We start from the raw sequence: 27,666 nt of genomic DNA, 5'->3' as shown, positions 1-27,666 counted from the left end.
GGGTCGCAAGAGGGCTGGGCGGCGGCAGCTGCTGGTATCGCTGCCTGCCGAGGCGACATGCCGAGCGGGAAGCAGCGGCGCCCGCCGCCGCCAGCTCCCGCGGGGAACAGCGGCGCCGGCCAGTGGGTGATCGTGGCCCCAGGTGAAGTCCTCCGCCGTGGGTGTGGCGCGCCGCCGGCGAGGGGGCTTGCGCCAGAGGCCGGGCTTCCTCCCCGGGAGAGCGAGTGGCGGGACGGGACTTCTGCCTTCCTCCCTTCCCCGTCTCGAAGTTGCATCGCCGCCCTGGGCGCCCACGTGCGTCCGCTGAGCCCGTGCAGAGTGCAGGGTTCCAGACCTCGGATCGCGCGGAGTCTCGCACGACCGCGGGAGGCGCGGTCTCTTCGGAAGGGCGCGCGCTGGGCTCCGCGGCGAGGCTGTTCGTGTTCGAAGGGCTCCCCACATCCCGCCTTTGTTTTACGAGATTACGTATCTTACTTCTATTTACGGTTACTCATATCCCGCCTTTGTTTTACGGGACAAGTCATGGCGGCTAACAATCTGAACATTAAAAGCGTGTGGGAGGAAACGTAGGGGAGCAGGCAATTCTTTCTTGAATGGTCAGTAATTGGTTAAGACGCTGAACTGCAGACTGGAAGGTCGGCAGTTCGAGACCGGAGCACTGTGTGACGGAGTGAGCGCCCGTCTTCAGTCCCAGCTCCTGCCAACCTAGCAGTTCGAAAGCAAGAAATGGCAAGTAGATGAATAGGCACCGCCTCGGCGGGAAAGGTAACAGCGCTCCGTGCACCTCGGTGTTCAGTCATGCCGGCCACATGACCACGGAAGCGTCTTCGGACAGCGCTGGCTCTTCGGCTTAGAAACGGGGATGAGCACCGCACCCTAGAGTCGGACACGACTGGTTGGGGACACCTTTTCATCCATTCTTTATACCCAGCACTTGAGAGACCAGCAAACACCAAAGGCACTGAAGCCACGCAACTGCCGCGCATCCCAGCACGTTGACTTGCACTACGTTTGTAGTGAATCGCAAATAAAGTGAATCGAGTGCAGAGCCACCGCTGCACTTGGAAGGTTTGTTTGGCTGCAGGAGCAGCAACGCCGGTGCTTGTCAGACTTCCACTTGAGACCCGTCCATCGTCAGAGAGTTGATGAGTCTGCTGCAGTGACTGGAATAGCACTCTTGGCTTCTTCTAAGAAGTGAGAAGGGGCTACAGAAGTGTACGGGCAGAACTCATAGAATCATAGAATAGTAGGGTTGGAAGGGGCCTACAAGGCCATCGAGTCCAACCCCCTGCTCAATGCAGGAACCCAAGTCAGAGCATCCCTGACAGGTGGCTGTCCAGCCTCATCTTGAACGCCCCCGGTGTGGGAGAGCCCACTACCTCCCTAGGTAACTAGTTCCATTGTCGTATTGCTCTAACAGTCACGAAGTTTTTCCTGATGTTCAGCCGGAACCTGGCTTCCTGTAACTTGAGCCCATTCTTCCGTGTCCTGCACTCTGGGATGATTGAGAAGAGATCCTGGCCTTCCTCTCTGTGACAACCTTTCAAGTACTTGAAGAGTGCTATCGTATCTCCCCTCAGTCTTCTCTTCTCAAGGCTAAACGTGCCCAGTTCTTTCAGTCTCCCTTCATAGGGCTTTGTTTCCAGTCCCCTGATCATCTTTGTTGACCTCCTCTGAACTCTCTCCAGCTTGTTTGCAACCTTCTTAATGTGCGGTGCCCAGAACTGGACACAGTACTCCAGATGAGGCCTAACCAGTGCTGAGTAGAGGGGAACTAGTACTTCCCGGGATTTGGAAGCGATGCTTCTATTAATGCAGCCCAAAATAGCATTGGCCTTTTTTGCAACCACATCACATTGTTGGCTCATATTCAGCTTGTGATCGACAACAATTCCAAGATCCTTCTCGCTTGTCGTGTTGTTGAGCCATGTATCCCCCATCTTGTAACTGCATTTGGTTTCTTTTTCCTAGGTGCAGAACTTGGCATTTATCCCTATTAAATGTCATTCTATTGTTTTCTGCCCAGTGCTCCAATCTATCAACTGGCCCTGATTGTGTTGCCATAAAGACCTCTCTAGATCATTCAGTCAGAGTTCTAGTAAGTCTTATAGAAAGCATTGTAGTAATTAAAAACGTCTGTGTGTGCTTGACCGGAAACGAAACTGGAAGCTGCTCCTTGCACACATTTGTGTTTGTATCTTTTTAATCACGTTACCCATAAAGTCCTGGCAGCTTGTTCAGCGAGGGTTTAAAACAGCTATGTTCGCATACTGCTGAAGCCTAGCTTGTAGGATTTTGAGCATAGCCTTGCTGGCATGAGAAATGAGTGCAATTGTACGGTAGTTTGAACACTCTTTGGCATTGCCCTTCTTTGGAATTGGAATGTAAACTGACCTTTTCCAGTCTTGTGGCCACCGCTGAGTATTCCAAATTTGTTGGCATATTGAGTGCAGCACTTTAACAGCATCATCTTTTAGGATTTTAAATAGCTCAGCTGGAATACCGTCATCTCCGCTAGCTTTGTTGTTAGTAATGCTTCTGAAGGCCCACTTGACTTCACCCTCGAGGATGTCCGGCTCAAGTTCAGTGACTGCACTCTCATGGCTATCAGGGACATTAAGCTCTTTCCTGTATAGTTCTTCGGTGTATTCTTTCCACCTCTTCTTAATCTCATCTGCTTCTGTTAGGTCCCTGCCTTCTTTGCCCTTTATCATGCCCATCTTTCCACAAAATGTTCCCTTGATATCTCTGATTTTCTTGAAAAGATCTCTAGTCTTTCCCATTCTGTTGTTTTTCTCGATTTCTTTGCATTGTTCATTTAAGAAGGCCTTCTTGTCTCTCCTTGCTATTCTCTGGAACTCTGCATTCAGTTGGATATATCTTCCCCTTTCTCCCTTGCTTTTCGCTTCCCTTCTTTCCTCAGCTACTTGTAAAGCCTCATCAGACAGCCACTTTGCTTTCTTGCATTTCTTTTTCTTTGGGATGGATTGAGTTGCTGCCTCTTGAACAATGTTATGGACCTCTGTCCAGAGTTCCTCAGGCCCGCTGTCTGTCAGGTCTAATCCCTTAAATCTATTCCTCACCTCCACTGTATATTCATAAGGGATATGATTTAGGTCATACCTGAATGATTTAGTGGTTTTCCCTACGTTCTTCAATTTAAGCCGAAATTTTGCAAGAAGCAGCTCATGATCTGAGCCACAGTCATCTCCAGGTCTTGTTTTTACTGACTGTATAGAGCTTCTCCATCTTTGGCTGCAAAGGTCTTAATCAATCTGATTTCGATATTGACCATCTGGTGATGTCCATGTGTAGAGTCGCCTCTTGTGCTGTTGGAAAAGAGTGTTTGCTATGACCAGCGTGTTCTCTTGGCAAAACTCGATTAGCTTTTGTCCTGCTTCATTTTGTACACCAAGGCCATGCCTGCCTGTTGTCCCAGTTATTTCTTGACTTCCTACTTTAGCATTCCAATCCCCTATGATGAAGAGGACATCTTTTTTGGGTGTTAGTTCTAGAAGGTGTTGTAGGTCTTCATAGAACCGATCAACCTCAGCTTCTTCGGCCTCAGTGGTTGGGGCATAGACTTGAATTACTGTGATGTTGAATGGTTTGCCTTGGATTCGTACTGAGATCATTCTATCGTTTTTGAGATTGTACCCCAGTACTGCTTTTCCCACCCTTTTATTGACTATGAGTGCTACTCCATTTCTTCTATGGGATTCTTGCCCACAGTAGTAGATATGATGGTCACCTGAATTAAATTTGCCCATGCCTGTCCATTTTAGTTCGCTGACTCCCAAGATGTCGATGTTCAATCTTGCCATCTCATGTTTGACCACCTCCAGCTTACCTTAATTCATTGATCTTACATTCCAGGTTTCTAAACAATATTGTTCATGGAAAAAGATGGGCAGGCTGCCATCCCACAGAGATAGCCTTATGGAGGGAGCCAGGCAAGGCTAACTAGCTCTCTCCAGGCCTTTTGGGGCCAGAAGGTGAAATCGGAGTGCAGAACCTGAAGTGTTGTGGCCACTCCTCTGCCGTACTCCCTTCATGCCTGTGAATTATGATGGTGGCCCGATGAAGCCTAGTGCATAGTCTCCAGATTGTAGCCTTGTTTAACAGAAGACTGCATTCAGGAGGCAGGATGTAAGCCTTCCCCAATCTGGCACCCTCCAGATGTGTTGGACTACAACTCTTTAAGGCTAGAAGGGATAGTAGTTTTGGAGGGAGCGGCTAGACGGCCATAGGACATCTTGTTTTCCGGGAACCAACCTCCCCCTACTTCTATGCTGCTTCCGAGGCAGCGTGGAACAGCCCCATCCTCCGCTCTTGCAAGAGAAGTGCGGAGTGACCGAAAAGGGGCATTCTGGGGGGTGTTCCAGGGCAGGGAGGGTGGGGCAGAAAAGCCTGTACGACACATCCAGTGTGTCGTACAGTAGCCTCCTTCCCCTCTCAGCCCTCCCGCAGCTAGACAACCGCAATAAGCTGTCTAGCCAAAAATGCAAGGCAGGAGAAGCGCAGAGGGAACGATCCCCCCCACACTTCTCCTGCCCTGCATTGGATAGGCAGTTGTCTCCAAGTTCGGAGGCAGCCGCCTATTGGGATAGGATTGCACCCTAAATGTGGATATTTTAAAGTTCATAGGATGTCTCTCACGGTAGAACTTAACTTTTTCAGTATCTGCTACTGATCTCCCGAAAAAGGCAGGCTCTGGGCCTTTGTTTACAAGGCTGCGGAATCCAAGTTCAGGCAAGTCCAACATTGTCAAATACCATCTGTTAAATCTCTCCATCTAACCTGCAGTTTTAATTGTTTCCTTTGTAAGATGAACCTTTAAAACCGGATTGTTTGAAATGCTTGTTTGAGATTTTTCTCCTTTTTTTTTTTTAAAGAAACATTTTGCTGTAAAATACATGAGATTCTGGATAGCTGAGTCAACTTGCAAGCTGTTCCTCTGTTCCAGAGCAGATCAGACTTTTAGACAGTAACTTCAGAAAGCAAAAAGATTTAAATTGAAACAAAAGTTGAATTAAATGTATTCTAGGGGCTAGGATTATTCTGTCCCTTGGGAAAAACAAGACATAGTTTATTCCCAATGACATTTAAGTAAATACAGGTTCTTAAAATATATGCAAATTTAAAATTGTTGTCATAGCTCAGAGCTGTTTAAAAAAAAAATTGGCCAGATCATTTTGAAACTAGCTGCTGGCCATGTATTTGCCTGGGGTGGGGTGGGGGTACTTCAAGCAAAGCTGGAAGGACGAAGCGGTTGCTGCTTTGACATCCTTCCTCACTCATATAGCACATTGGAAGGCGCATCCATATGTGTGACCAGAAGCATGACAGGTACCTTTTTTTCCCAGACCACAGTTCCCCGAACTGGGAGTTAGCCATATAGACTGCCAGCTCACGTTGCTGGTGCCATTACAGTTTTACACATACTCAGACATTCTTCTGAGCGATTGCTTGGTCCTTTCAATTGGAGTGGACCAGGGAAAGCTTTAAAATTCAAAACCAGATCTGTGTTGTTGGTGTGTTTTGTGTGTGTTTTTTTAAACAGGGCAAGCAGCCCTTTACTTGTTCAGTAGTGATGCTCAGCAGCTGTTTGAAGTAAAAGCTTTCCATGAAGAATACCGATCGTGGTTTATAGGTCAAGCTGTTCAGCACGGTGAGTAAGATGTCACAGTCTTCCTCCAGTTCCACCTATAACTGAACTTCAAGTACTTTTTCCATATAACCTAACTGTAGTCACAGATTCCCAAATCACTATGTCCTCATTACGCACAATGTGGATGTCGCTGAGGAAGGTGTTTTGTGCCTTTCACCCATGGTTTGTTGTTGGGTTAACTGCTGGGTTGTCTTGCCCCTAAACAACCCAGCAGTCCGGGTTCAGATGTCACTTTCCACAACCTATGAATGAGCTGATCATGGGTTATGGAGTAAAAGCAGAAGTGGTGGGCCTGCTACAGGCAGCATGGCCACTCTCTTCCGCTCATCCGCAACAGCCCATAGTTTATTTAACCAATGGGCTATTGTTACATGTGAACAGCACCACTAATAAATTTTAGCACCCCAAAGAATTGTGCATGATGTTGTTGTTGTTGATCATCATCATTTCTATACTGCTCCATAGCCAAAGCTCTCTGGGCAGTTTGCAACAATTCACAAGATAAAATACAGCATAAAAATGTAAATGCACAAAATGTAAAACAATATAAACAGCAAAAACAATTAAGGTAATGACTAGACCTGTTCAGACAGCTGTCATAAATTCCCCATCATATGCCATTAAATGCCTGGGAGTAGAGGACAGTGTTAACCTGGTGCTGAAAAGATGCAGTGTTGGTGCCAGGCTGATATCCGGACAGCCGCTCATGTATTTCGATAGAGCTTACTTCTCTTCAACTGAGGTTGCTGGGAGCACCTTCAATTTCCTGCTCACTACGTACTAGTACCATTTCACACCAGGACATATATGTATTTCAGGGACATATATGTATTCTCTCACATACTTGCTAGGGATAATACATTAATTACCACTCTGAAACTGCCAAGCTTGCCATCCAATCATTGCTACTCAGGAACTTATGAAATGGAAAAATTTCTGCAGAAAAATAAAGCATGAACATTTCCTCCTCGCATCATTGCTTTCAGTATATTAAAAATAATTTCACAATTTATTTAACACTAAGCATACCCAGTGTGTATATTTTATTCTGAAACCTGCATTTGAGGTTTTAGAGAACAAGATGTTTTTGATCATGGCTAAATGAATGGCAGCAGTGGGGAGGGGGCGCACTGGAGAGCATGACTTGGGTGCTTCTTTGAAGGAGCCAGGTGGCCAAGCAGGGGCACAGATGGATCAATCCCTGTATAGTAGAGCCTTTCCTTGTACTTTTTCAAATACACTTTTTCTCCCATGAAATGTTTTCCCATAGTTTTCTTCACCCTCGCTGTGCGCTGTACACATTATGATCGATCCACATTAAGTTAATCACAGTTGTCCCATTGAAATCAATGGGGCTGGACTTAGTCATGAATAACTTTGCAGACTGATTTCAATGGGGCCTAAGCGCCACTAACTTAGTCTAGATCCAACACATTTCTGGCATGGCTGGGAGCAACCCAGTTCTCTGAGGTCACCCACTTACCCAATCTCTTCACTGTAGTCTATTATGGAAAAAAAATGCTGAGCAGAGAGATCCACGAAAAGATGACCGAGTTGCAATTCTAATACCCCCCATGTGATTAGAATCACATGAGGGATTGTGAGGACAAGTGTACCAGCTCCGCCCCCTCCGTCACTTTCTGCAAGTTAGAGGGTGAACGTCTGCAGTGCCAAGCCTGCTCTCTTTGCACAGGATCCCTGGGCTCTACATCATGCGCAGAGCCAAAACATATTGAGCAGTCTCTCAGCTGCCGACGTTCACCTCTCAACTCATGGAGAGCAATAGGAATGGCAACAGGGGAGAGTTAGCATGCTTGCCCCTGCTGCCGCACAATTCTTTCATAAGCAAAAAGCCACACAATTCTTGCCCCTGCTGCCGCACAATTCCTTTATAAGCAACCAGCAACCGTGCATCCTGCTTGTAAAAGTCAAAAGAATGCGTTGACTGAAGCCGGTGTTTTGTGCCAAAACATTCCACATTTTAAAATGTGAAACATTTTGGCATAAAACACCAGCCTCAGTCAACAAATCTTTTGTCATTTATAAAAAGGATGTGTGATTGCTGGTTGTTTTTTATGGTTTGGAGTGACATGTCATGTGCCTACGTATCGGCTTAATTATTATTTTTAAAATCAATGAAGTAATACATGGGGGATTCAAACACCCAAATAGAACTATTCTGCAGAGGTGTCCAAAGTCCATACATCCCTCAGTTGTTCTCTTGTGTCGCAAGTAGCTTTTTAAATGTTGAAGTTGCTGCTCTCACCCCTTTCTTCTTGCTTTTATTCATGTAAGAATCATCCTTGTACTAGAAGTGAAAGATTAGGAACCACAGGGGAAATAGTAACATAGTAGTTATCCTAACGTAAAATAGTGACAGGTCATTATGAATTAATCAATCACTCTTACTCGCCTTCATCTTGTATTGCCTTGTTTGTTTGTGGACAACACTTGATTAGTTTTTGTAACAGTAATAGGTAGTATATGGGCAGCAAGGTCTCTCATTTGTAAGAAACATCTTTATTTACAATCCTTAAGTAAAAATCCTTTCACTTATTTAAAACACACAAGCGTGGGTTGTTAAGGAGGTCTTAACCTTGTCACTCAGCCAGTGTGATGTTAGTCACTAAATTACTTGGAAACCACTGAAGAGTGTGCTGTGCAGTTCCAGTCACGATGATATATCTTATTTTTCTACCTTCAGATGGACGTCTGTTCTTTGCTACACCAATGGATCCCTTATTTCTTGTGCTGTTCTACCTCATCAAGGCAGAGAAAGAGGTAGGTAACCAGGAAGTGTTAAGGAAGACAACATTATATTCCCCCTGCCCTCCATTAATATAATCGAAGCTTCATCTCTTAGGGTAAGGAAGTATTTCTCAAATGTTTTGAACACCAAGTGCCCCCTTCCCAAACTTACTCTGCTGTGCTCTGAAGTAAGCCACATATTCTCATTGTAACAATGGAAGAGGGAGGCTAATAATTATTTTTCCAAGACCATGGCCTGTGTGGTTGAGCTGGAATTCGTAACTTTGTCAAAGTTCTACACTCTATAGAGCTTAACTGGTTTAAAGCTTAAAATATTTATAGGAAAATAGTGTTATGATATTAGATTTCATGGCAATCCATACAATCCACACACCCTCAGATTATTCCAGGAAGTGTATTAATAATATTTATGTTGGTGTAGTATCATGGCTTTGGGAAGGATTCAACGGTGTGCTCCCTATTAACACTATTAATGTTGCCCTAACAGTTTGCACAATGTCAATAGCGCTTCCTATCGTGATGGATTTCTCTGGAAACTCGTTGCACTAGCAGGCAGTATTGCCATAGCACAAGCATTGGTTTCTGCTAGTGCAACATCAATAGTGCTAGCGGGAGCGCACCGTTGGATCCTCCTCAGTAGTTTTAGTTTGGCTACCTATTATTATTTTCCCACAGCCTCCAAGTATCTACCCATTCTTCCAAGGTAGAGCATCTTTGATTATAACATATTTAATTATAAACTATGGGGATGACTTGTATAGTGATTTCCCAAGTGCTTGCGATGTTTGTTTCACATAATTAAACTATAGAATTTGCTACCACAGGATGTAGTGTAGTTAAAGCCACCAATTTGGATGGCTTTAAAAGGGGGTTGGACAAATTCCTGAAGGAAAAGCCTGTCAGTGGCTACTAGTCCTGATGGCTATGTGCTACCTCCAGTACCAGAGGCAGTGAGCCCATGTATACCAGTTGCTGGGGAACATGGGTGGGAGGGTGCTGTTGCACTCATCCCTGCTTGTGGGTTCCCGGTCGACAGCTGGTTGGCCACTGTGTGAACAGAATGCTGGACTAGATGGACCCTTGGTCTGATCCAGCATGGCTCTTTTTATGTTCTTATGTTCACATCCATTATCACAATCCCTACAAAAGTCCTGTTAAAGAATCAATAATGGGATCAGTGAGGGCCAATCAACTGAAACCCAATCCTGATAAAACGGAGGTTCTGTGGTGGGTGGTTGATCTCCTCAGAAATATGGTGTTTGGCCTGTTCTGAATGGGGTTGCCCCCCTAAAGCAGCGAGTTCGTAGGCTGGGGATATTGCTAGATCCAGCTGTGTCACTGGTGGCTCTGGTTGCCTGTGGGGCAAAGAGTGCCTTTGATCTGCTTCGTTTGGTACTCGCCTCGGCCAAGAAAGCCTGTCCACAGTTATCCATACTCTCTACTAATATCTTGGCTTGACTGTTGTAATGTGTTGTATGTGGGCTGCCTATGAAGATTTTTAGAAAATTGCAGTTAGTTAAAATACAGGTGCTAGTCAGGCATGGGCAACATGTGGCTCTCCTGGTGTTTTGGCCTACAACTCCCATGACCCATCACCTTTGGCTATGCTGGCTAGGACAAGTGGGAGTTGTGGCCCTCCGGATGTTTCAGTGTTGTCCACCCTTGTGCTTGGCTGTTGAGTAGAACCAATCAGTATGAGCATACCTTGCTGGTACTAGAATAACGTCATTGGCTTCTGTGCCATTTCCGAGAGCAATTCAAAGTGCTGGTGCTTACCTTTAAAGCCCTGTATGGCTTAGGATCTCAGAACCTGAAGGAATGCCTGCTTCCTTGTCAACTTGCCTGTGTATTGAGGTCATCTTCAGATGCTCCCTTCCAGGTGTCCCTGCTATTCAGAAAAAGGCAGGTGACAACCAGAGAGAGAGAGAGACAGAGACAGAGAGAGAGAGAGAGAGAGAGAGAGAGAGAGACTTTTCAGTGGTGGCTCCCCATTTGTAGAATTCCCTCCACAGGTGATCCTGTCTGGTACCAGTATTGTTATTCTTTCAGTGCCAGGCAAATACATTTCTATTATTTGGAGCCTTTTAATGTATTTTAATGCTGTTGCTTATATTTTGTATTTTATCTTGTCTTTGTAAACCTCACTGGAAGGTTTGCTGAAGGCTAGTATATAAACATTTTAAATATGTAAATAAAGGTAGGCCAGTTATCTCCCATATTATGGAGTTGGGGGTTGAGGCTGCGGGAATAGTAGCTGCACTGAGGCCACCTGTTGAGTTCATCGTTGAAGATGAGGTTTGAACAAAGGGCTTCCCTTCTCACTGTCTTAACCACCATGTTAGCTCTTCTGATGAAATGATTCTAGTGTTGTAGTCAGTAGAGTGACAGATTTCACATGACAGTCCTATTAAATTCTGCCAAAAACAATATCAACCCGTACCGGATCAAATATTTTGGAGGGGAGAAGTTAGCTCTATTTTTACAAGCATCTCTCCTTGTCTGCAAATCCTGCTTGTGAAAGAGAAAACAAAACCTGTTCAAAAGTTCTAACAGCCATTTGGTTTACTAATGCTGTTGGTGCATATTCACTTCTAGAGCTTGTGTTTATCCTGCAGAAAAAGTATTTACTAGGGGTTGTATCCAATGTTAGTCTCATTTAAGTCTCGTTTCATTTTAATGGGTCTACTCTAAGCAGGACTACAATTGGAATAAACCCAATTTCTTTAAAAAGACTGGCCTTTTTAAAAGCTTTATTTAGAACTTCCTTCACTGAAGGACTCTTGTTATTTTGAGTGTTTCATCAGCTAGTGGCTTGCTGCTCTTGAATTTCTTAGCAGCATTTGGTACAGCCAGTAAGCTCTCCTTCTTTGGAAAGCCTTCAGTTAAGTTCTTTGGGCATCAAAACTGTTTCTGTTGATGATTGTTTGAATCAGGTTGATTTTTTCACTGTTCAATTTTTTGTTCTCCCAGCAGGGAAAATTTCAGCCACTGGACCAAATTTTGATGGATGAAGAGTTTTCTTCCTGTACAATGTTGCCACAATGCTCAAGTCTTTCACAGTCGATTCACCACATAGTAGAAGAAAAAGGTACAAGATCTGAGAAGTAACATGGGCAAGTAATGTTTAATCCAAACATGCAAGTCCGTGTCAACTGGTCCTCCATAAAGCCAGTGAAGCTTTATCACAGTAAGCCCTCTGAAGGCCTCACAAACCATCCTCTTCAGAGGATAAAGAAATGGATAGAGTAACCCAGATGGGCCACATGACGTGATAGAGGGTTCATTTCAGACAGATTGCAGAAGACACACAAATGGGCTTGGTTCCATTGCTTCCTCTGACCCGTGGAAGCACTTCCGTGAGTGGAATTCTGCTTAGGGCACTCCATCTGGTGGGAAAGGAGGAGGAGGTGATTTTCAGGGATTCCTGCTTTCCCCTGCAGCCTCCAGCACCACCTCCCCCAGCCCTCTAGAGCACAGTTGTGGGGAGGGCTGGGGCGGCATAAGGGACTGCAGGGAGAGAGGGGGCCTGCAAAAATCACCTCCTCCCATTTTCCATCAGCAGAAATGAAGGCTTCCCTGGACAGGATCTGCGGACTCCAGTCTGCAGGAGCAAATCCTGGATCCAACCTATAGTGTTCATATTTTCAAGGGGCACATTCCTAGCGCAATGGGGAGCTAGCAATTCTTAAAGCGGCCAGAAATTAGCGGAAGTGCTCATTTCTAGAACAGGGAAGGTCAGGGGAGCTCTCAGAAGGGAGCTCCACTGAACTGTCCTGATGTAGACATGAGTGCTTCCTCTTGTTTCCAGGCTCACTTTAGGCAGCGCTAACTCCCTGTTGTGCTAATGCTGGTGCAATAGAATGGGTTGGATACGGAATGGGTTGGATACAGCCCAAGATATTTTCTGCAGTCATGAATACTGAAAATGTCCGTTAAAACGCTGGATGTTTGAAACATGACCTGGGTATAGAGAGGAGGGGCGATAGCTCCATGGTAGAGTGCTTTCTTTGTGTGCAAAAGGTCCCAGGTCCAACTCCTGGCATGTACATGTTGGGCTGGGAAAGATCCGTGTCTGAAAACCTTGGAGAGGTGCTGCTGGTCAGTGCAGAACAGCCTTCGCCAACCTGGTACCCTCTAGATATGTTGGACTACAACTCCCATAATCCTGGGCCTGGGTGGCTTGTTTGGGGAAGGCTGGTGTGGACCCTGCTCAGTTAGATGTACCTATAGTCTGTCTTGGTATAAGACCACTTACACTCACACACACACACACACACACACACAGAATGAGAGAGAGAGGTTGGTGTAAAGCAGCACCACAGCAAAACAACACAGAGGCTCTGGATCCACTGTGGATGCTGTCAGTCTTCAGTAAAAATATATAAGAAAGATAGAAGGACTAATAACAGAGTATTCAAAAAGTATATTTGAGCTAAACATTTTGGGTTCCATCCTCATCACTAGCTGTGTATCAGGAGTGGCAGTTTGGAATGCCTGGAGATAAAAGTTCCTTAGGAGAAAAAACAGAGGTATGATTGGTGTAATGCTTACTAATTGTCCTCTAGATTAAGGCCATTGGGACTAAAAATTCTCAGTCTATAGATCCAGAAATTTTCCCTTTTGTCAAGCATATCAGCATCTTTTGTTTGTTCTAATGAATACACACACACACACACAAGTACATACAAACAAGTATATACAAACATATATACATATGTTAATGTGTACGTATAGTTAATGTGTATGTACATATGTACATGAGTTAATGTGTTCTTGGTGGTAAACTTGTGCAGTTGCTGAAATAACATCTCCACTGTCATGTCTAATTTAATGTCATGAAAGTACAAACTAAATGCAATGTGACCTCTCTTTTATCTCAGAAATAGGTGGCAGGAAATTTTATAAATACAGTGAGGAGAAAGCACTGAAGTGGCTAAAGAAGAAGGTATTTTTCTCTCTTTCTCATGTTTGTCCTTAAACATTAGAGGATTTCTTTCTATAATGCTGAATGTCGAACATTATATGATGTGTTGCATTGAATTGAAAAGCAAGAATATATAGTTAAAACAGAAAAATATAATAGTGTTAAGGAAACAGCAGATAAGATTTTTATGGAGCTTTCTCCTCCAATTGGTGCTGACTAATTCAGTGGGTATATAAGGCACCAAGAATGTAATAAAATATTATGAGATAGAATGCAATTGCTGCTTTACTGCTGTTCCTGCCCCTTATGATAACTTTTTTCTCCTTTATAAAGCATACATGCTCTCTAATGCTGCACTAGAGTCATCGCTTTAGAAACTATGATGACTATGTTTGTTGTGGTGTCATCTACTTTGCATAGTGCTGTTGCAGCTGCAATTTAAGAGGTTTTCCAGAATACAGGAACTTTGGCAAGGAACCACATTTTAACAGCCAAAGCTTGAAGTGAGGTGTTGGACAGAATTGATTAGAAGCCTTGCAGGCAGGACAGATAAATCAGTGCGTCACCAAAATTTCTGTGCTTTACTCCATAATCAAGAAGGCTTGGGGTACTTGTCTAAAAAAAGAATGGGTGGGCATTCACATGCAACATGTGCCTACTACTCTTACTATGGCCTCTGTGCACAATTTTTTGGGAGAAATGTAAGTGCATGCCACGTGCTGCTGCAGTTGTGCTAGCTCCATCACTGCTCCCTTAGGAGTAATCGCCGTACAAATGTAAGGGGCAAGAGCCTTTCTGCAGTGAAGAAAAAATTGGACAGAGTAATGCGACAATGTTTATTAATCATTTACTAAAAGGAAAACTATAGTAGCGGTAAATTACACAGTATGAACATACTCCTTCAAGATTGTTTCCTGAACAGTCACATTTAAATGAACAGAAATGTTTCGGGATCATAACTTTGTTCTTGCACATCCCTTATTCTTTTTAAAGAGGCTTACTCAGGCAATGATGGGCAATTGTGCCCCATGTCAGTATGACAGAGAGATTTGTTGGCCATTAGAAATGCTAATTGAATTTCAGTTCGTAGCTTCAGGCTTTAGTTTTGGTAGCACCTGACATTTATGTACAACAAACTGATACAAGAAGTCTTTTTATTTTGTGGCTTTTGTCAGGTTAACCAGACGGTGAAAGTTTTAAAAGACTACAATGTACGTGTGGGTGGAAAGGTACAATCTGCTACATTCATCAGTGGTAAACAGAACAGTGATGCCACAGAAGGTACAGGAATTAAATTCAGTTCGAAGAGAATATGCAGAGTAAAATACAGAGCACTGGCTTTATGCTTACTAGATTTGTGTACTATTTGATTTCTTGAAATACTTGATCTTCTCTTGCTAGGATTTTATTATTTTTACTATGAGCCAATGGGCATTGCTGCTTTCGCACTGCTAATGCCGCAGCCATTACTACATTACCTTAAAACAGGAGCGTAGCCCCTCGTGCTCTGACCACCACTGCCCATGAGCACTGCTGCTTTTGCACCACTAATGACACCAGGGGCGGGAGCTTTAGCACCATTAACAATGCCAAAGCAGCGATGCCCATCAGTTGTGTGGGGGAGCGTGGGGGCCACACAACTCATGCCCAGGGGCCATATGCGGTTCAGGGACCATAGGTTGTGCACTCCTATTTTAAAGTCAAGTAGTAATGGCTGCTACATAACTTTCCAGCTAGGTTCATTCCCTTTTGTGTCCAGGAAGCATTACATTGGCCTTCCCCTCTTTCCAAATAGGTAGACATAACCTACCTGGTTGCCAGGTAAACTGAAATCCACAGGGGACACTGGCATGGTCATCTAGCAACTACCTATGTTATGTTTGCATCCCTTTCTAATTTAATCATTCCAGCCATCACTATTGGCCCCAGCTCTCTCTCTGCCTGGGCGAAATACTGCCAGTAGGCTGCAAGTTTGTTTGTTTGTTTTTATATCCCGCCTTTCCACCAAAACGTGGTGCTCGAAGTGGACTGTTAGGTGCTTATGCTCTTTGGTATGTATTGGTTCCATTTAGGCCGAAGGGGTGTGTGTTATGTACTGACCAGGTGCAATACAAAACTACAAGTGCTGAACATATACCTCCTGAGGTAGCACTTAATTCTGTTAACTTGCAACAAGTAGGCTTAGAAATTATTCTTTAAATACCACCCAGTATTTGCTCAGTTCCACCAAGAATACTTTGTCCATGTTAGGGGAGGAAGGGGACTGCACGCAGAATTGGAAGATGCATTGTTTTGGCTCCGCCTTGCTTTTAAACCTTGCCAGAGAAAGGGAAATTGGCAATGTCGCTCTGGTCTGGCTGTTCTTGACATCTGGGAGGAGAAACTTCTGGTTTAAAAGAGGAAGAAGTATTGGCATTCTTGGGACAGCATTTATTTGGAGAAGGCTACTAAAGTAGAGGCATTTGAATAATCTATGGTATCTGTTTCATTTTTTCATCAGAGGACTATCTTCGTTACGCTCATGGTTTAATATCAGAATATATTCTTGAAGAGCTGAGTACCGCACTTGCTAAATATTTACGGTGAGTGTTGGAATAGCATATAACTTTGCGCTGTGAGGAAGAATTTTCCTGACGTGGTTGCAATGACTGATAATGGGTTGGATCCAGAGAAAAGTGCTTGTAGATGGGGCCAATGGAAGCTTGCTCCCTCAGGCCCTCAGAAGCCTCTCGTAAGGATCTGGAGACCATGCTAAATGATGGGAAAAGCCCTGGGGGATTGAGTGGGAGGGGTGGGGACATCCCTGAAAATCAGGTAGAGGTATCTTCTGCAAGCAAAGCTCCTGCTTACAGAAGTTGCCCCTGACTGATTTTAAGGATCTCCTTGTACCATAGCCTACTCCATTCAGGAAGGTCCATCAACCCTTGGGAGAGACTGGGGGAGGGGGGTGCTAGGGGGAAGCCAGCTTCCACCAGCCCTATTCCACATAACATCTGGATCCAGCCCAAGGGCTCAGCTTGCACTTCGTAACAACCCACAGGTTTAACAGACTGTGGGTTGCTGAGAAGACGAGCATGACTGAGGATGCGTGCTAGTTCCCATGCACTCGCTTGCTCCCACTGTGATATAGAACCCAGGGATGCTCTCAGTTGTTTGTCCCCCAACTATCCCGAGTTCTGGGTTCAGAGTCAAAATAAATAACCCAGGAATTGTGCATCCCAAAGTTGTTTATCACAGTGGGAGAAGGCAGGGTGCATCAACCAGCATGCTCCTGCTCATCTTCTCAACAACCCACTGTTTGCATGTCAGCAATCCATGCATGACGTGCAAACTGGCCCAATGTTTTCCCATTCCTTTGCTAATTATTTTTTTATATCTTGCGAAGAAAGATCCTAGATCCATTTCAATCTAACGCTTTGATTCTTCTGGATAATCTGCACCGGAAGAAGGATAGGGGGAGAGAAACCCTTCTAATTCTTTTGGACCACTCATTGGTTTTTGATACCATGGACAGCTGTATCCTTGCAGACCACCTGTCTGAAATGGGTATCAGAGGCATCATGTTTTGGTGGCTCCATTCCTATCTGACAGACTGATTCCAGAAGGTCATACGAAGTAACTTTTGCTCTGCTCCATGGCATTTATGCTATACTGTTCTGCAGGGCTTCATTTTGTCCCCCAAAAGTTTAATATTGACATGAAAGCACTTGGGTGGGTGGGGAGGTTCACCTAGGTTTTGGCATGAAGTGCCATCCACGTGCTAATGACACCCAGCTCTATTGGTTTTTTCATGGGACCCGGGTGAGGTGATGGAAGCTTTGAATAGGAACTTAGGGTCAGTAAAGGGCTAGATGAGAGCGAATGAATTTAACCTCAATCTAGATGAAATGGGGAGGTACTCTGGATAAGTGGAGACCTACCACTTCAGGGTGGGTTGCACACACCCTTATGAATCAAGTTCACAGCTTATGCTCGCTGTCTGTCCTGGCCCTAACTCTAGGTCTGGCATCTGTAGCACAAAGAGAGCCAGTGTGGTGTAGTGGCGAGAGTGTTGGACTGGGAGTTGGGAGACCGAGCTTCTAGTCCCCACTTGAACGTGGAAGCTCACTGGGTGACTTTGGGCCAGTCACAGACTCTCAGCCCAACCCACCTCACAGGGTTGTTGTTGTGATGATAAAATGGAGAGGAGGAGGATTATGTATGCCACCTTGGGTTCCTTAAGGAGGAAAAAAGGCAGGATACAAACGTAATAAATAATAATGATAATAATAATAATAATAATAGTTATTAAACAAATACATTTCACCAGTAGAATCTGGTGCACCAGCTGCAGCCCCTCCTGGACAGGGACAGCCTGGCCACTGTTGCCCATGGTAATACCCAGACTAATCTACTACAGTGTGATGCACATGGGGCTGCCTTTGAAGACTAATTTCAGTTGGTGATAAGTGTAGCATCTCATTTATGGGTTAGTACTAGCAGCAGAGAACACCAGTGGTAGAACAGGTCCGCTGACTCCTTTTTTGTTTCAAGGCACAATTCAAAGTACTGCTCTTAACCTTCAAGGTCTTATATGCTTGGCATGTGTAGTGGAAACTCTCTAGAAGACCTATTGTACATCAAGGCGTCAGGGTGACATGACTCAGTTACTCCTTCATGCCTGAATCTCCTTAAGAACTAGGTCGCTTTAGTGGTCCTCAACCTTCTTGGCTTAAAATTAGTTATCGGCTCAAGGTGGTACATCTTCAGGAGGGAAGGATGGCCCCAGAGTTACTTATGTTGGCCAATGCCCCCCCCCCCCCCGAGGCTTATCTTCTGACCTTGCAGGAATTCATAAACATAAGTAAGAGCATGGGAGTTAACCATAACCCCCGGTGTGATGAAGGTCAGTGATATGGCAAAACAGCATGTAACCGATGTAGCTCTTGGGTATGTAAATCTTCAAGGCTTAGCCCACGTGAAACTTCGACATAGACCTAGACTGGAAAGGTGCTGTGTACTGGCTGCTGGCAGGGTCTCTCCATTGTCATTGCTAGGGTTCCCGACAACTGAAAGGGGACGTAAGCCTTTGTAACCTCACTCTGCGTGTCTTTATGTCTGTACTCTCTTATATATTCTCTTGTATTATGTGCCTCTGTTAATGTCTTGTTCCTCTTACATAAACTAAATAAACCTTACCCATTGACATGTTTATTGTCTCTGAATCCTTTGGGAAAAAGAACCTTTGCCCCTTGGCAAAACTGGATGCGGGTATATGAAGGACTGCCTTCTACCATATGAGCCTGCCTGACAACCAAGGTCTCCATTGGAGGCCTTTCTTGGGGTGTTTTGCCTTACAAGAGGAGGCAGTTGGTGACCAGGAAGTGGGCCCTTTTGGTGGTGGCACCCCATTTATTGAACACCCTCTTCAGAAAGGTTCACTTCGTATCTTCTTTGTTAAGTTTTAGACATCAGGTTAAAAGTCTTAGACAGTAGCACACGCCGGGGATGGGAGGGTTCACCAATTCCCTCTCCTGTAGCCCTCCATGCCACTTCCATACTGTTCCACCGGGTCACCCAACCCTTCAGAGTAGCTTTTCAGGGAACTGCAGGGGGAAGGAAGGATTGGTGGAAATCTCTCTCCCTCACAACCTTTCCTCCAGTAGGAGTGTCCCATGAGGGAAGTTCTGCTCATATGAACTCTGGATCTAACCCTGATGAAATATTTTAAGTCAGGTAGTTTTAGAGTTTAAAGTTCCTCAACTTTTTTTTCCCGCCTTCCAGACTCCCAGAAGCCGCAGCTCCTCCAGCGGAGCCAACATCAAAGGTAAGGAGCCATCAAGGGGTGTTTAGATGCTTCTGACTAATAAAAAATAATGGTGTGATAGAACTGCCAAGAAATCATTAGAGGGGAAGTGGTCAGGTCTTGAAATATTTCTTTCCTTTATAACAAATTAAGGACTTAGGGCAGCATTCAGTGCTGCCGCTGCACCTCCACTATCCATTGCGCCAGCGGGACCCACTGTTAGTGCAACAGGCAGCTACCGCTTCCTAAAGCAACCCCAGAAATGAGCGGAAATGCTTGTTACAGAATGGGCCAGGTCAGCGGAGCTCGCTTCTCCTAGCTCCACTGCCCTGTTCCATTCCGGAAACTAGTGTTTTGGCATCTTTCTGGTTGCTTTATGAAGTGCTAGCTTCCCGCTGTGCTAGCGGTGGGTCCCCTGGTGCGTAGGGAGCATGGGATACTGCCCCCCCTTTTTTTCAAACATTGAGTTGAAAGCATGAAACGTCACAGGGTTTGAAAATATTGAAGCAGAATGTGCAATTATTTTTAGATGTGTAACTACAATTTTCCAAATGATGCTCAGCATTGCATGCAGCTTCTGCTGCACGACTCCACGGCTCTCTTCTGTCCAGATTTTTGCGGAACATGCAAAAATGCTGTGAAATTTCAAAGTATACATTTCAGATTCCACAATCAGTTAAATGCCCGCTGCAGGGAGAAGGGAGGGGAGAAAAAACAGGAGCATTGGGTCAGGCGGAGTTGAAAGCGGGACGAATTCCTATTGCTTTCAGCAGCCTTCCCCAACCTGGTGCCCTGCAGGTGTGTTGGACTGCAACGCTCAGCTGGGAATGCTGGGAGTTGTAGTCCAACACACCTGGAGGGCACCAGGTTGGGGGAAGGCTGGCTTTCAGCTTCCATACATTTGGTGTACAGTGGGTTGGGACTGACTGATGCAGCTAACAGGCCGGTTGCTGATGGTGGGAAACCAACCCAGCCCATATCCTGGGTAACTCAGGGAAGAAGAGTAATAGACAGAAGGCGGGAGATGACACAGGTTGCTCACACTGCCCTCTGCCACCCACCTGGAAGTGGGTGCAGTGTGTGCAGCTCCCTGAGGCCCATTAAGGGGTCCCCATGGGAGTCTGCAGGGAGGCCAGCTCTGCTAAACCCCCTCAGCTATAGACTTGGCTCAGTGGTGCCTCTGGAGAAGGGCACCGACATTCAGCTTGCGTATCTTTACCACCAACCCAATGCACGCACATCCCCTCCAAAGCCAGATAGGCTGTCCTCAAGGTGGATGTCATTGCCCGTGTCCCAGCGGTACACTCCGTCATCCTGTACAGCTCTGGGCGATCATGCAGAATGTCCAGGTGAGGGATCCCACACCCAGAAGTTCATGCAGGACTACATTGCTGTATTCATTTCCCTGTAGGCACTGCCCAGCTTCTGAGTTGTTCTGCATGTGTGTGTGTGTGCGTGTGTGTGTGTGTGTGTGTGTGTAATGAATCTGAGCGTGTGGAGGTAGTTACCAGCTCAGACTCAGAATGGGAACAGCCAGAAGCGGGGGAGGCTCCCTCCCTAGTGAGCTCAGGTATGGGAAGGCCTTCTTCTCAAGACCTTGGCACACAGATGGCTTGACCCGAAGGGCCCCCCCTTCCTCCATGAGAACCCAGGTCTCGGGGAGGAGGAGAGTGAGGGATGTGACTTGAGGGATGCTAGGGTCCGTCGCAGAGCGAAGTGGGAAAAGTTAGAGGTGGAGCTCAGGCACTCCTCCAGGTTGGCTATGCCAACGTAGCCAAGGAGGGAGCCACTGTAAGGGAGGGCCATCCCCCCTAAGCTAGTCTGGCCTGGAGGTTCTTGTTCAAACTGCCGTTCTCTAGCTTCCTCTTCGGCTCCTCTATTGGTATTCATAATGGAGTAGCTGTTTCCTTTGTAGCCTGAGAGTTTTGTAGAATTTGCATTTGTAAGGAACCTGGTCATTAACTAATAAAGTAGTGAGCCTGAAGCCTGGTATCTTGGAGTGTGTCGATTGCGAAGGGAGAGGAGGAAGGAGCATGGCAGCGTGTCCCCCCACATACACACTGAGACTGCTGGCAGCACCAGCCTGAGGGCCCAAACAGACATTACTTTAAATGTGTGTCCGGCAGCTACATCCTTTCCCCTAATGTTTACTCTAGAGTAGGCACAGGGGCAGAGGCTGGGGGGGGACGTTAAGATCTGGCTTAACCCCCCTGCACCTACTCTAGAGTAAAAATGAAGAGGAGAGACACTCATTTTGGCCTTGAGTACATCTGGCCCCCTGGTTAGTCCCACCCCCAGCTGACCAGTGTTATGCTAGCTGGCCAGGGGGCTTGGGAGTGATGTGGCCACCGTTAGGCTTTCTAGCATTAACCGTGCACCAGGCATAAAGGGGCACCCCTGTGGAAGGGCAGGGAGCTGCGCATTCACAGATGGTGACCACGTATCCCACACTTGACAAAGAGCTGTATCTTCTTTTTTTTGCCATGTTCTGTGGCATAAGCTTCCAGTCTCTTCATTCTTTTTGAGTGCTTGCTATTACTGCCACTTGGATCCACGAGTGTCCTCGCCAGATATGGTTTCCATGTAGCTTTGTGTCTGTGGTTGAATGTGTGATTCTTATAGTTCAAGGTAATCTTTGCCCTGTGTCTTCTGAGTGCAAATCCTGTTTTCCAAACACATATTTACAAGGACTTTCTGCTGCGATGGGACAGGCTACAAATCAAATAACTATATAAATTACAAAGTCCACTTCTATGCTTTTGTACAAAATGTCTAGAAAAGTGAACTCAGCACAGGCAAATGAGTTCCACAGCAACAAAATTACATTTTCTAGGTTCTCCAGAGTTTCACAAGACCAAGACTGGAAGATGAGATTTCAAATTTCTAAAGACTTCTTATTAGACCTTCATACAAGAAAAAGACTGAGCTAATTCTCTTTTTGAACCTTGCCATCTGGCACATAAGGTGACCCTGGGCCAAATAAAACATTCTTGTAATCATGCACAGTGAAGCTTTGTGTGGTTGGGTTTTTTATTCTAGTATAAGTGGGCATGCCCCTTATTCTGATGGGGACTATGAAGGTCTGGGGGCGGGGGGGGGGGGGGGTTAAACCACCCAGCCACCTGTTTTTATTCCTGTTAAAAATAAGGCAAAAAGTATCTATTGGAGTCAAGGGGGGAGGGGTGGGGTGGAATTTTGGCATCTTAATGGGTGGGGTTAACTCCCGCCCACCCTTCTGGAACACTGTGGTCCCGATCCAAATAGGAGCTGTACACACTTAAACTGGAGTAAAAGAAACAACTATGCATGATTACAAGAATGTTTAATTTGGCCACTGTCGTGTATGGCAAAAGGTATGCCCCAGAAGGATAGTTTTTAAATCTCTCTAAGTTTGTTAATTAATCAAGTTTATTAATTTTTTAAAAATTGGTCACTGCAAATCACAAATATGTGAGTATGGAATTTCAGATACCAGACTAGTGTGAATGGATAGATTTTTATTTATGTATTTATTTCTGTACCACCCAATAACATACGTGTTCCTACATACAGACCAAATCTCATCTCTGTCTATATGAAGTTATCAGCATAATTTTTTAAAAAAACCCACAATCTTGTGGATAAATGTAGATCTAATTGTTCTCTGCTGCAGCAGCAAAAAGGAGACCCTGTGATAATGGCATGGTCACTTCTTTCTTATTGTTCAAGCAAGAATGTTGATTTTGTAACATCATGCAAGCCAAGGAGAAGCAATGGGGCCCCAAACCCTCTGTACAAATGGGAAAATTGTGTTGTTGTGAGATGCAAAGAATTGGATATATTGGAGACAGTACAGCAGGATGTGAGGAAGGCCCTCCAAACTCTCTCTGGTGCACAGAGTATATATATTGACCATGATATTCTACGAGCTCAGCTACGGTCTTTAGAGCAATGATATTAAATGGGTATTCCACAGTGACATATGTGGACATATGCCATGTAAGAAAATACAGTTGTGTCCTTTCTTTAAATGTCTTTGGCCCCCTGACTTGCTCAACTCCATGCTCCTTTGAATTTTCTTTCTTTCATACCTGTCTCCCCCATGCCAGTTTGGACGCAATGGGAATGAGCAAACATGATAGCATACACTGCTAGCATGTTTGCTCATTCCCAATTGGATTCTCCTATGACCAGGAGCAGGTAAACAAATCAAGAAGCCTCCATTCATGGTTTGTTCTGACCATCCTTCCCCAACCTGGTGCTGTCCATTTGTGCTGGCTGGGAATTATGGGATTTGCAGTCCAACATATCTGGAGGTTGCCAAGTTCAGGAAGGCTGGTTTAGAGTTTCATCTGAACCAGGATTCCTGGCTTGTTCTCCTAACAAGCCAGAATCATAATCCAAGAACAAACCCTGGATTGTAATGCTGGCTTGTTAGGAGAGGAACAAGCCAAGGATCCTGGTTTTGACTAATAGTAAACCAACAATGGACAGAGGTTTCCTGGTTTGTTTAGCCACTCCCAGTCACAGGAGGAGCTAAGAAGGATAGATGGAGCAGTGTGCACTAGCATGTTTGCTCATTCCCAATAACCAGGCCTCTTAGTCCTGACTTGGAGCAAGTTATGTCCTTCCTTCAGGCACTCTGACCCTCCACTTCCTTTCTAGCTGTGTTTGCATGTTCAGGAATTAGCTTATCCAATTACTCTACAGAGGCTAGAACACACAATGCCGCTTTGCATGTCTTGACACCTACGTTACTCCATAAATCTGAACATGTTTGACACTCAAGTTTAGTGTGTGCAGTATTACATCTTGTGATTTATGGAGCAAATCATCACTCTAACATTGCAGAAAAGGAAATTGTCAGATACACCTGTGGAAGCAGAGGAAGATTATACCAAGTTTAATACTAGTGATTTGAAAAACAAAAAGGTAAGTGGTATATGTGTTTTTTTCTGCCTAATGTTTTGGCTAACAGTCTCATGCACTTGTAGAATGTTTCTTTAATCAGGAAAAACCTGGATAGAGATTTTAAGCGAGTACATTCTGTATGTGAGGAATAACATCCTGCTTTTCAAAACAGTATATCCTAACTACCAAAAGAACTGGTCAGAGTATTGATTTGGAGGTGGGCGGTTAAAAGGACCTCCTAGATAGACATATCTTATTAAAGAAGTAGTTATGCCTTTCATAAACTGCTACAGTGGCCACTGCAATATTAAAAGCACAGTATCTGTGGCGTCCATATATTTTTAACTTGGTAAGTTGTACACAGGCTAAGTCTAAGCATTAAGGTGTGATGCAAACACCAATCATTTTTGCTGGCTGCTTGTACATCACCCCATAGTTCAAAAGTATGCCTAAGTTACATGAAATCTTTTAAAAAGCAGCTCAATCCATTTTTGCATATTTACCTGGAAGTAAGTCCAAGTTTCGGGGTGGCCAGTCACAGCTCTGTGCATGTACTTTAATGTTTTCACAATATAATTTGGAAAGTAAGTTTTGTATCTAGTATTTTCATAAACATTTGTGTTATCTGACTGATAAAAACATCCCACCTATCTAAACATGGAGAAATATTTCTTACATTAACTAAACATTTGATATAATCTGCACGATAATTGTAATAATCCCCCCCAAATAAAATATCTGTCTGTGTGTTGTATGAAGGGTTATATGGGAACTCAAGGATGTGTGTGGTTTTGCTTGTTGTGTATATGAAGTAGCATGAACACTGTACTTTACCTTAACCTTTTCCTTTGTTCTTATTTCTAGGCAAACAGTAAGATGTCAGCTGCTCAAAAAGCTCTTGCAAAGGTTGACAAGAGTGGCATGAAAGCAATTTCTTCTTTCTTTAATTCCAAAACTAAAGCAACAAAATGAGATTTGTGTTTATACCATAATTGGTTTTGAATTTTGAACCCCAGCTTCGTAACCTTCCCCCTCAGTTTCCAGATAGAAGAGTTAAAATTAGAGCTCGTCAAAACTAAAATAGTTACTTCTGATATAAGCTTTATTACTGTGAAACGTGATATTTTATCAAAACGAAGTCAGGCAACCTCCTGTACTCATCACTGGGAAAACTGGGTTTAGTAATGTATCATTCTCCCCAGTATGCTTGCTTAACTAGCAGTGTTACTGCAAGTTCCACACTGTAATATAATGCAATGCAATAAATTGATTTCAGAAACAAATATTTGTGTTGCTTGTGTTGTTGATGGATGGGAGTGAGGGGAGTGCAGTGTGTTTCCTCCTTGTATTTTCAAAACTGAATCAGATTTTTTGTTGGCTGTTAAGCTTCAGACTATGGTACCTCCATTTATCCAAATTGGTGATCGGATATGTGATCAAATGTGTTTTCTCTATACATGTCTTGCGTAAAGCTTGCTCTAAGAATGTCACAGATTCTTTCAAAATAGTCAGGACAATTTTAAGGAGTTTCATTTTAAAGAGGCCACACATTTAAATATCAGGGAGTTATAGTATTAGGCCAAGAGAGAGAGAGAGCAGGGCAATTCTGTTGGACAAAACGGTCATGATGTAAAGGTATGCAAGTTCAAGCTACACAGAGCTCCTCATTGGACAGAATGGAAAAGTAGCGTTTGGGAAGGGCACAACTGAAGGCAAATGGGTGAGGGTGGGGGTGATTTCCAGATAGTGACAGTGTCACAGATCTTATGAAAAATTGGGTTACAAGTTGTTCTAATACTCAGATTCTTAGGTAATTACAGTAGTTTCTCTGTGTGTGTGTGTGCGTGATTGAGTGGCTTTTTAAATGCTGAACATTTACAATTGACTTGCCAATTGGCACTTGGCCTATATTACATAAGGTAGGCTACAATTTATAAGGCTGCTACCAACCTGATGAGACCAAACATTTGCGTGGTAGTAAATTACTCAGGAAAGATGGGAAGGCTTGTCATTTTTAATTTAAACAGAAGCCAGTAACAGTGGGCTTAAAACGAATAAATGGTGAACAAAATTAAATACATATACTACTTGGGTAATAATATTTATAGATGTGCTCCTTTTTTCTCTCACTAGATGTCAGTACGTCACCAGAGGAAGAGATGAAGGGGATAAAAAAATGAAATTTGGATGCTCTATTTTAACCAGGAATATTCCTAAAACCATTTTAAAGAAATGTAACTTGTAAGAATCTGTTATCCAAGTGAGATTGGATGAGGAAGGAGGTCATCTTTCCTTGTGGTATGTGACAGGAATCTCTTGCTTCAAGTGCTAGATTTTAGCTTACTAAACTCATTCCTTATCTTCCATTCTGGCCTGACGTACCTTACCCATTTACTGCTGTCTCCTTCTGGCAAATGTATCTAGACAATGCTGATTAATCTATTAGGAGCTTATAGTATAGGGAACTTGATTTAAAAAAAAAAAAAACGCGCTAGCAGCTGTGAGAAGAAAGCTAATTACATACTGCTCTGAAGAACCACCTGCTCCTGAATGAACTGGCTTACATGCTGCCAGCTTGGAAGATGAGGCAAGTGGCAACTGGAGAAAGGGCCTTTTCAGTGGTGGTTCCCTGGCTACGTGGAATACTCTATCCAGAGACACTTGCTGGTGTCTCCTTTAGTAGCTTTGCAGAACCCAGTGAAGACAGTTTTATTCTCCTAGGCTTTTAATGGATGATTTTTATTCCTGCTGTTTCTTGCTGCTTGTTCTCCTATGTTTATGGCTCTGTGATTTGTAAGATTTTGTTTTATTGTTAAATATATGCATTTTTAATTTTTTATTGTTGAAAGGCAGGATGGCAATTAAAAAGAAATAAATTACTTAACTTGGAATCTATAAAGGACATTCTTCATTAAATGATTTCCTTGAACTATAAACTAGGGGTAGGAAAGCCTATTGGCCTATGGGCATATTTGGCAATTTGAGAAACTGTCCTGGGCACCACCACAAAATGGCAGCCCTGGGAGGTGTAGCAAAGGACAAATAACCTGCTAAAAGACTGAGTCCAAGGCAGAGGTGGGCTCTGACTCCCAACACACTAAACAATTCATTTGAACCCACAGTTTTCAGCACCAACAGAAACAGCCATCCTAGATGTCAGTAAATAAATGCATGGATTACAAAAGCGGGGGGAGAGGGTACCAAGAAAGGTGTCCAGGGGTGCATTGGGGTCCTATCCCTGTCATAAATATTTCTCATATTGTACACAATCTCCATTTCCCTTCAATGTAGAGGTTTTGTTGTGGGGGATATGCTGTGCTTTCCCCAGCACTTGAATCACTATTATCTCTCTGGTGGTTTCTTTACCTTTTAAGTGCCATTTCAGACAGCATATAGAGCTGGCAATGTGTGTATTTTAACGGTTTATTCCAATGGACAGTGTAACGCTTGAGCAGGGAGTGCTCAAAAGGATAGATGTCCCTGTTTGATTAAGCTGCAAGGCAAGATTCAAAGGGTTCCTGCCTCATACATAGTGTTGCTTACATGAGTAGACCACCTCCATCAGCTACTAAAGGTGCATAGCTACATCTGAGTATAAAGTATGAATCAACGCTTAGTGTTATAAGG

General features: G+C 44.2%; 1 protein-coding gene across 5 annotated transcripts; it reads left to right on the top strand.

Moving 5' to 3' along the window:
• RNASEH2B (ribonuclease H2 subunit B) lies at nt 1-26,558 on the top strand. 5 transcript variants are annotated; one of them, XR_014786530.1, is made up of 11 exons: nt 1-142; nt 4,681-4,752; nt 5,564-5,671; nt 8,376-8,452; nt 11,411-11,528; nt 13,321-13,385; nt 14,540-14,645; nt 15,865-15,946; nt 19,128-19,170; nt 21,983-24,060; nt 24,904-25,315. XR_014786530.1 is itself a non-coding variant. In XM_084826475.1 (11 exons), the coding sequence occupies exons 1-11, from the start codon at nt 58-60 to the stop codon at nt 25,009-25,011; spliced, it is 942 nt and encodes a 313-aa protein (XP_084682601.1). In that variant the 5' UTR covers nt 1-57; the 3' UTR covers nt 25,012-26,558. The 5 variants fall into 5 exon arrangements, 4 of the variants coding, with proteins under 4 accessions (XP_084682601.1, XP_084682600.1, XP_084682603.1 ...); XM_084826475.1 differs by having other exon boundaries at nt 11,414-11,528; nt 23,980-24,060; nt 24,904-26,558; XM_084826474.1 differs by having other exon boundaries at nt 23,980-24,060; nt 24,904-26,558.
• The last annotated feature ends 1,108 nt before the right edge of the window (nt 26,559-27,666 follow it).

This window comes from Heloderma suspectum, chromosome 1 (assembly GCF_057233095.1).
Source record: "Heloderma suspectum isolate Gila_16-S chromosome 1, 16-S_ref, whole genome shotgun sequence".
NCBI lineage: Eukaryota > Metazoa > Chordata > Lepidosauria > Squamata > Helodermatidae > Heloderma > Heloderma suspectum.
The sequence above is the reverse complement of the archived record's forward strand: the minus strand, read 5'-3'. Positions and strand labels throughout refer to the sequence as shown.

What these genes read in the sequence shown, in the direction of transcription:
- RNASEH2B (XM_084826474.1), top strand. Translation starts at nt 58, where the DNA reads ATGCCGAGCGGGAAGCAGCGGCGCCCGCCGCCGCCAGCTCCCGCGGGG. An exon ending in GTGGGTGATCGTGGCCCCAG is followed by an intron (nt 143 to 4,680) that starts GTGAAGTCCTCC and finishes TAACTTTTTCAG; the next exon opens with TATCTGCTACTGATCTCCCG. An exon ending in AGGTCAAGCTGTTCAGCACG is followed by an intron (nt 5,672 to 8,375) that starts GTGAGTAAGATG and finishes TTCTACCTTCAG; the next exon opens with ATGGACGTCTGTTCTTTGCT.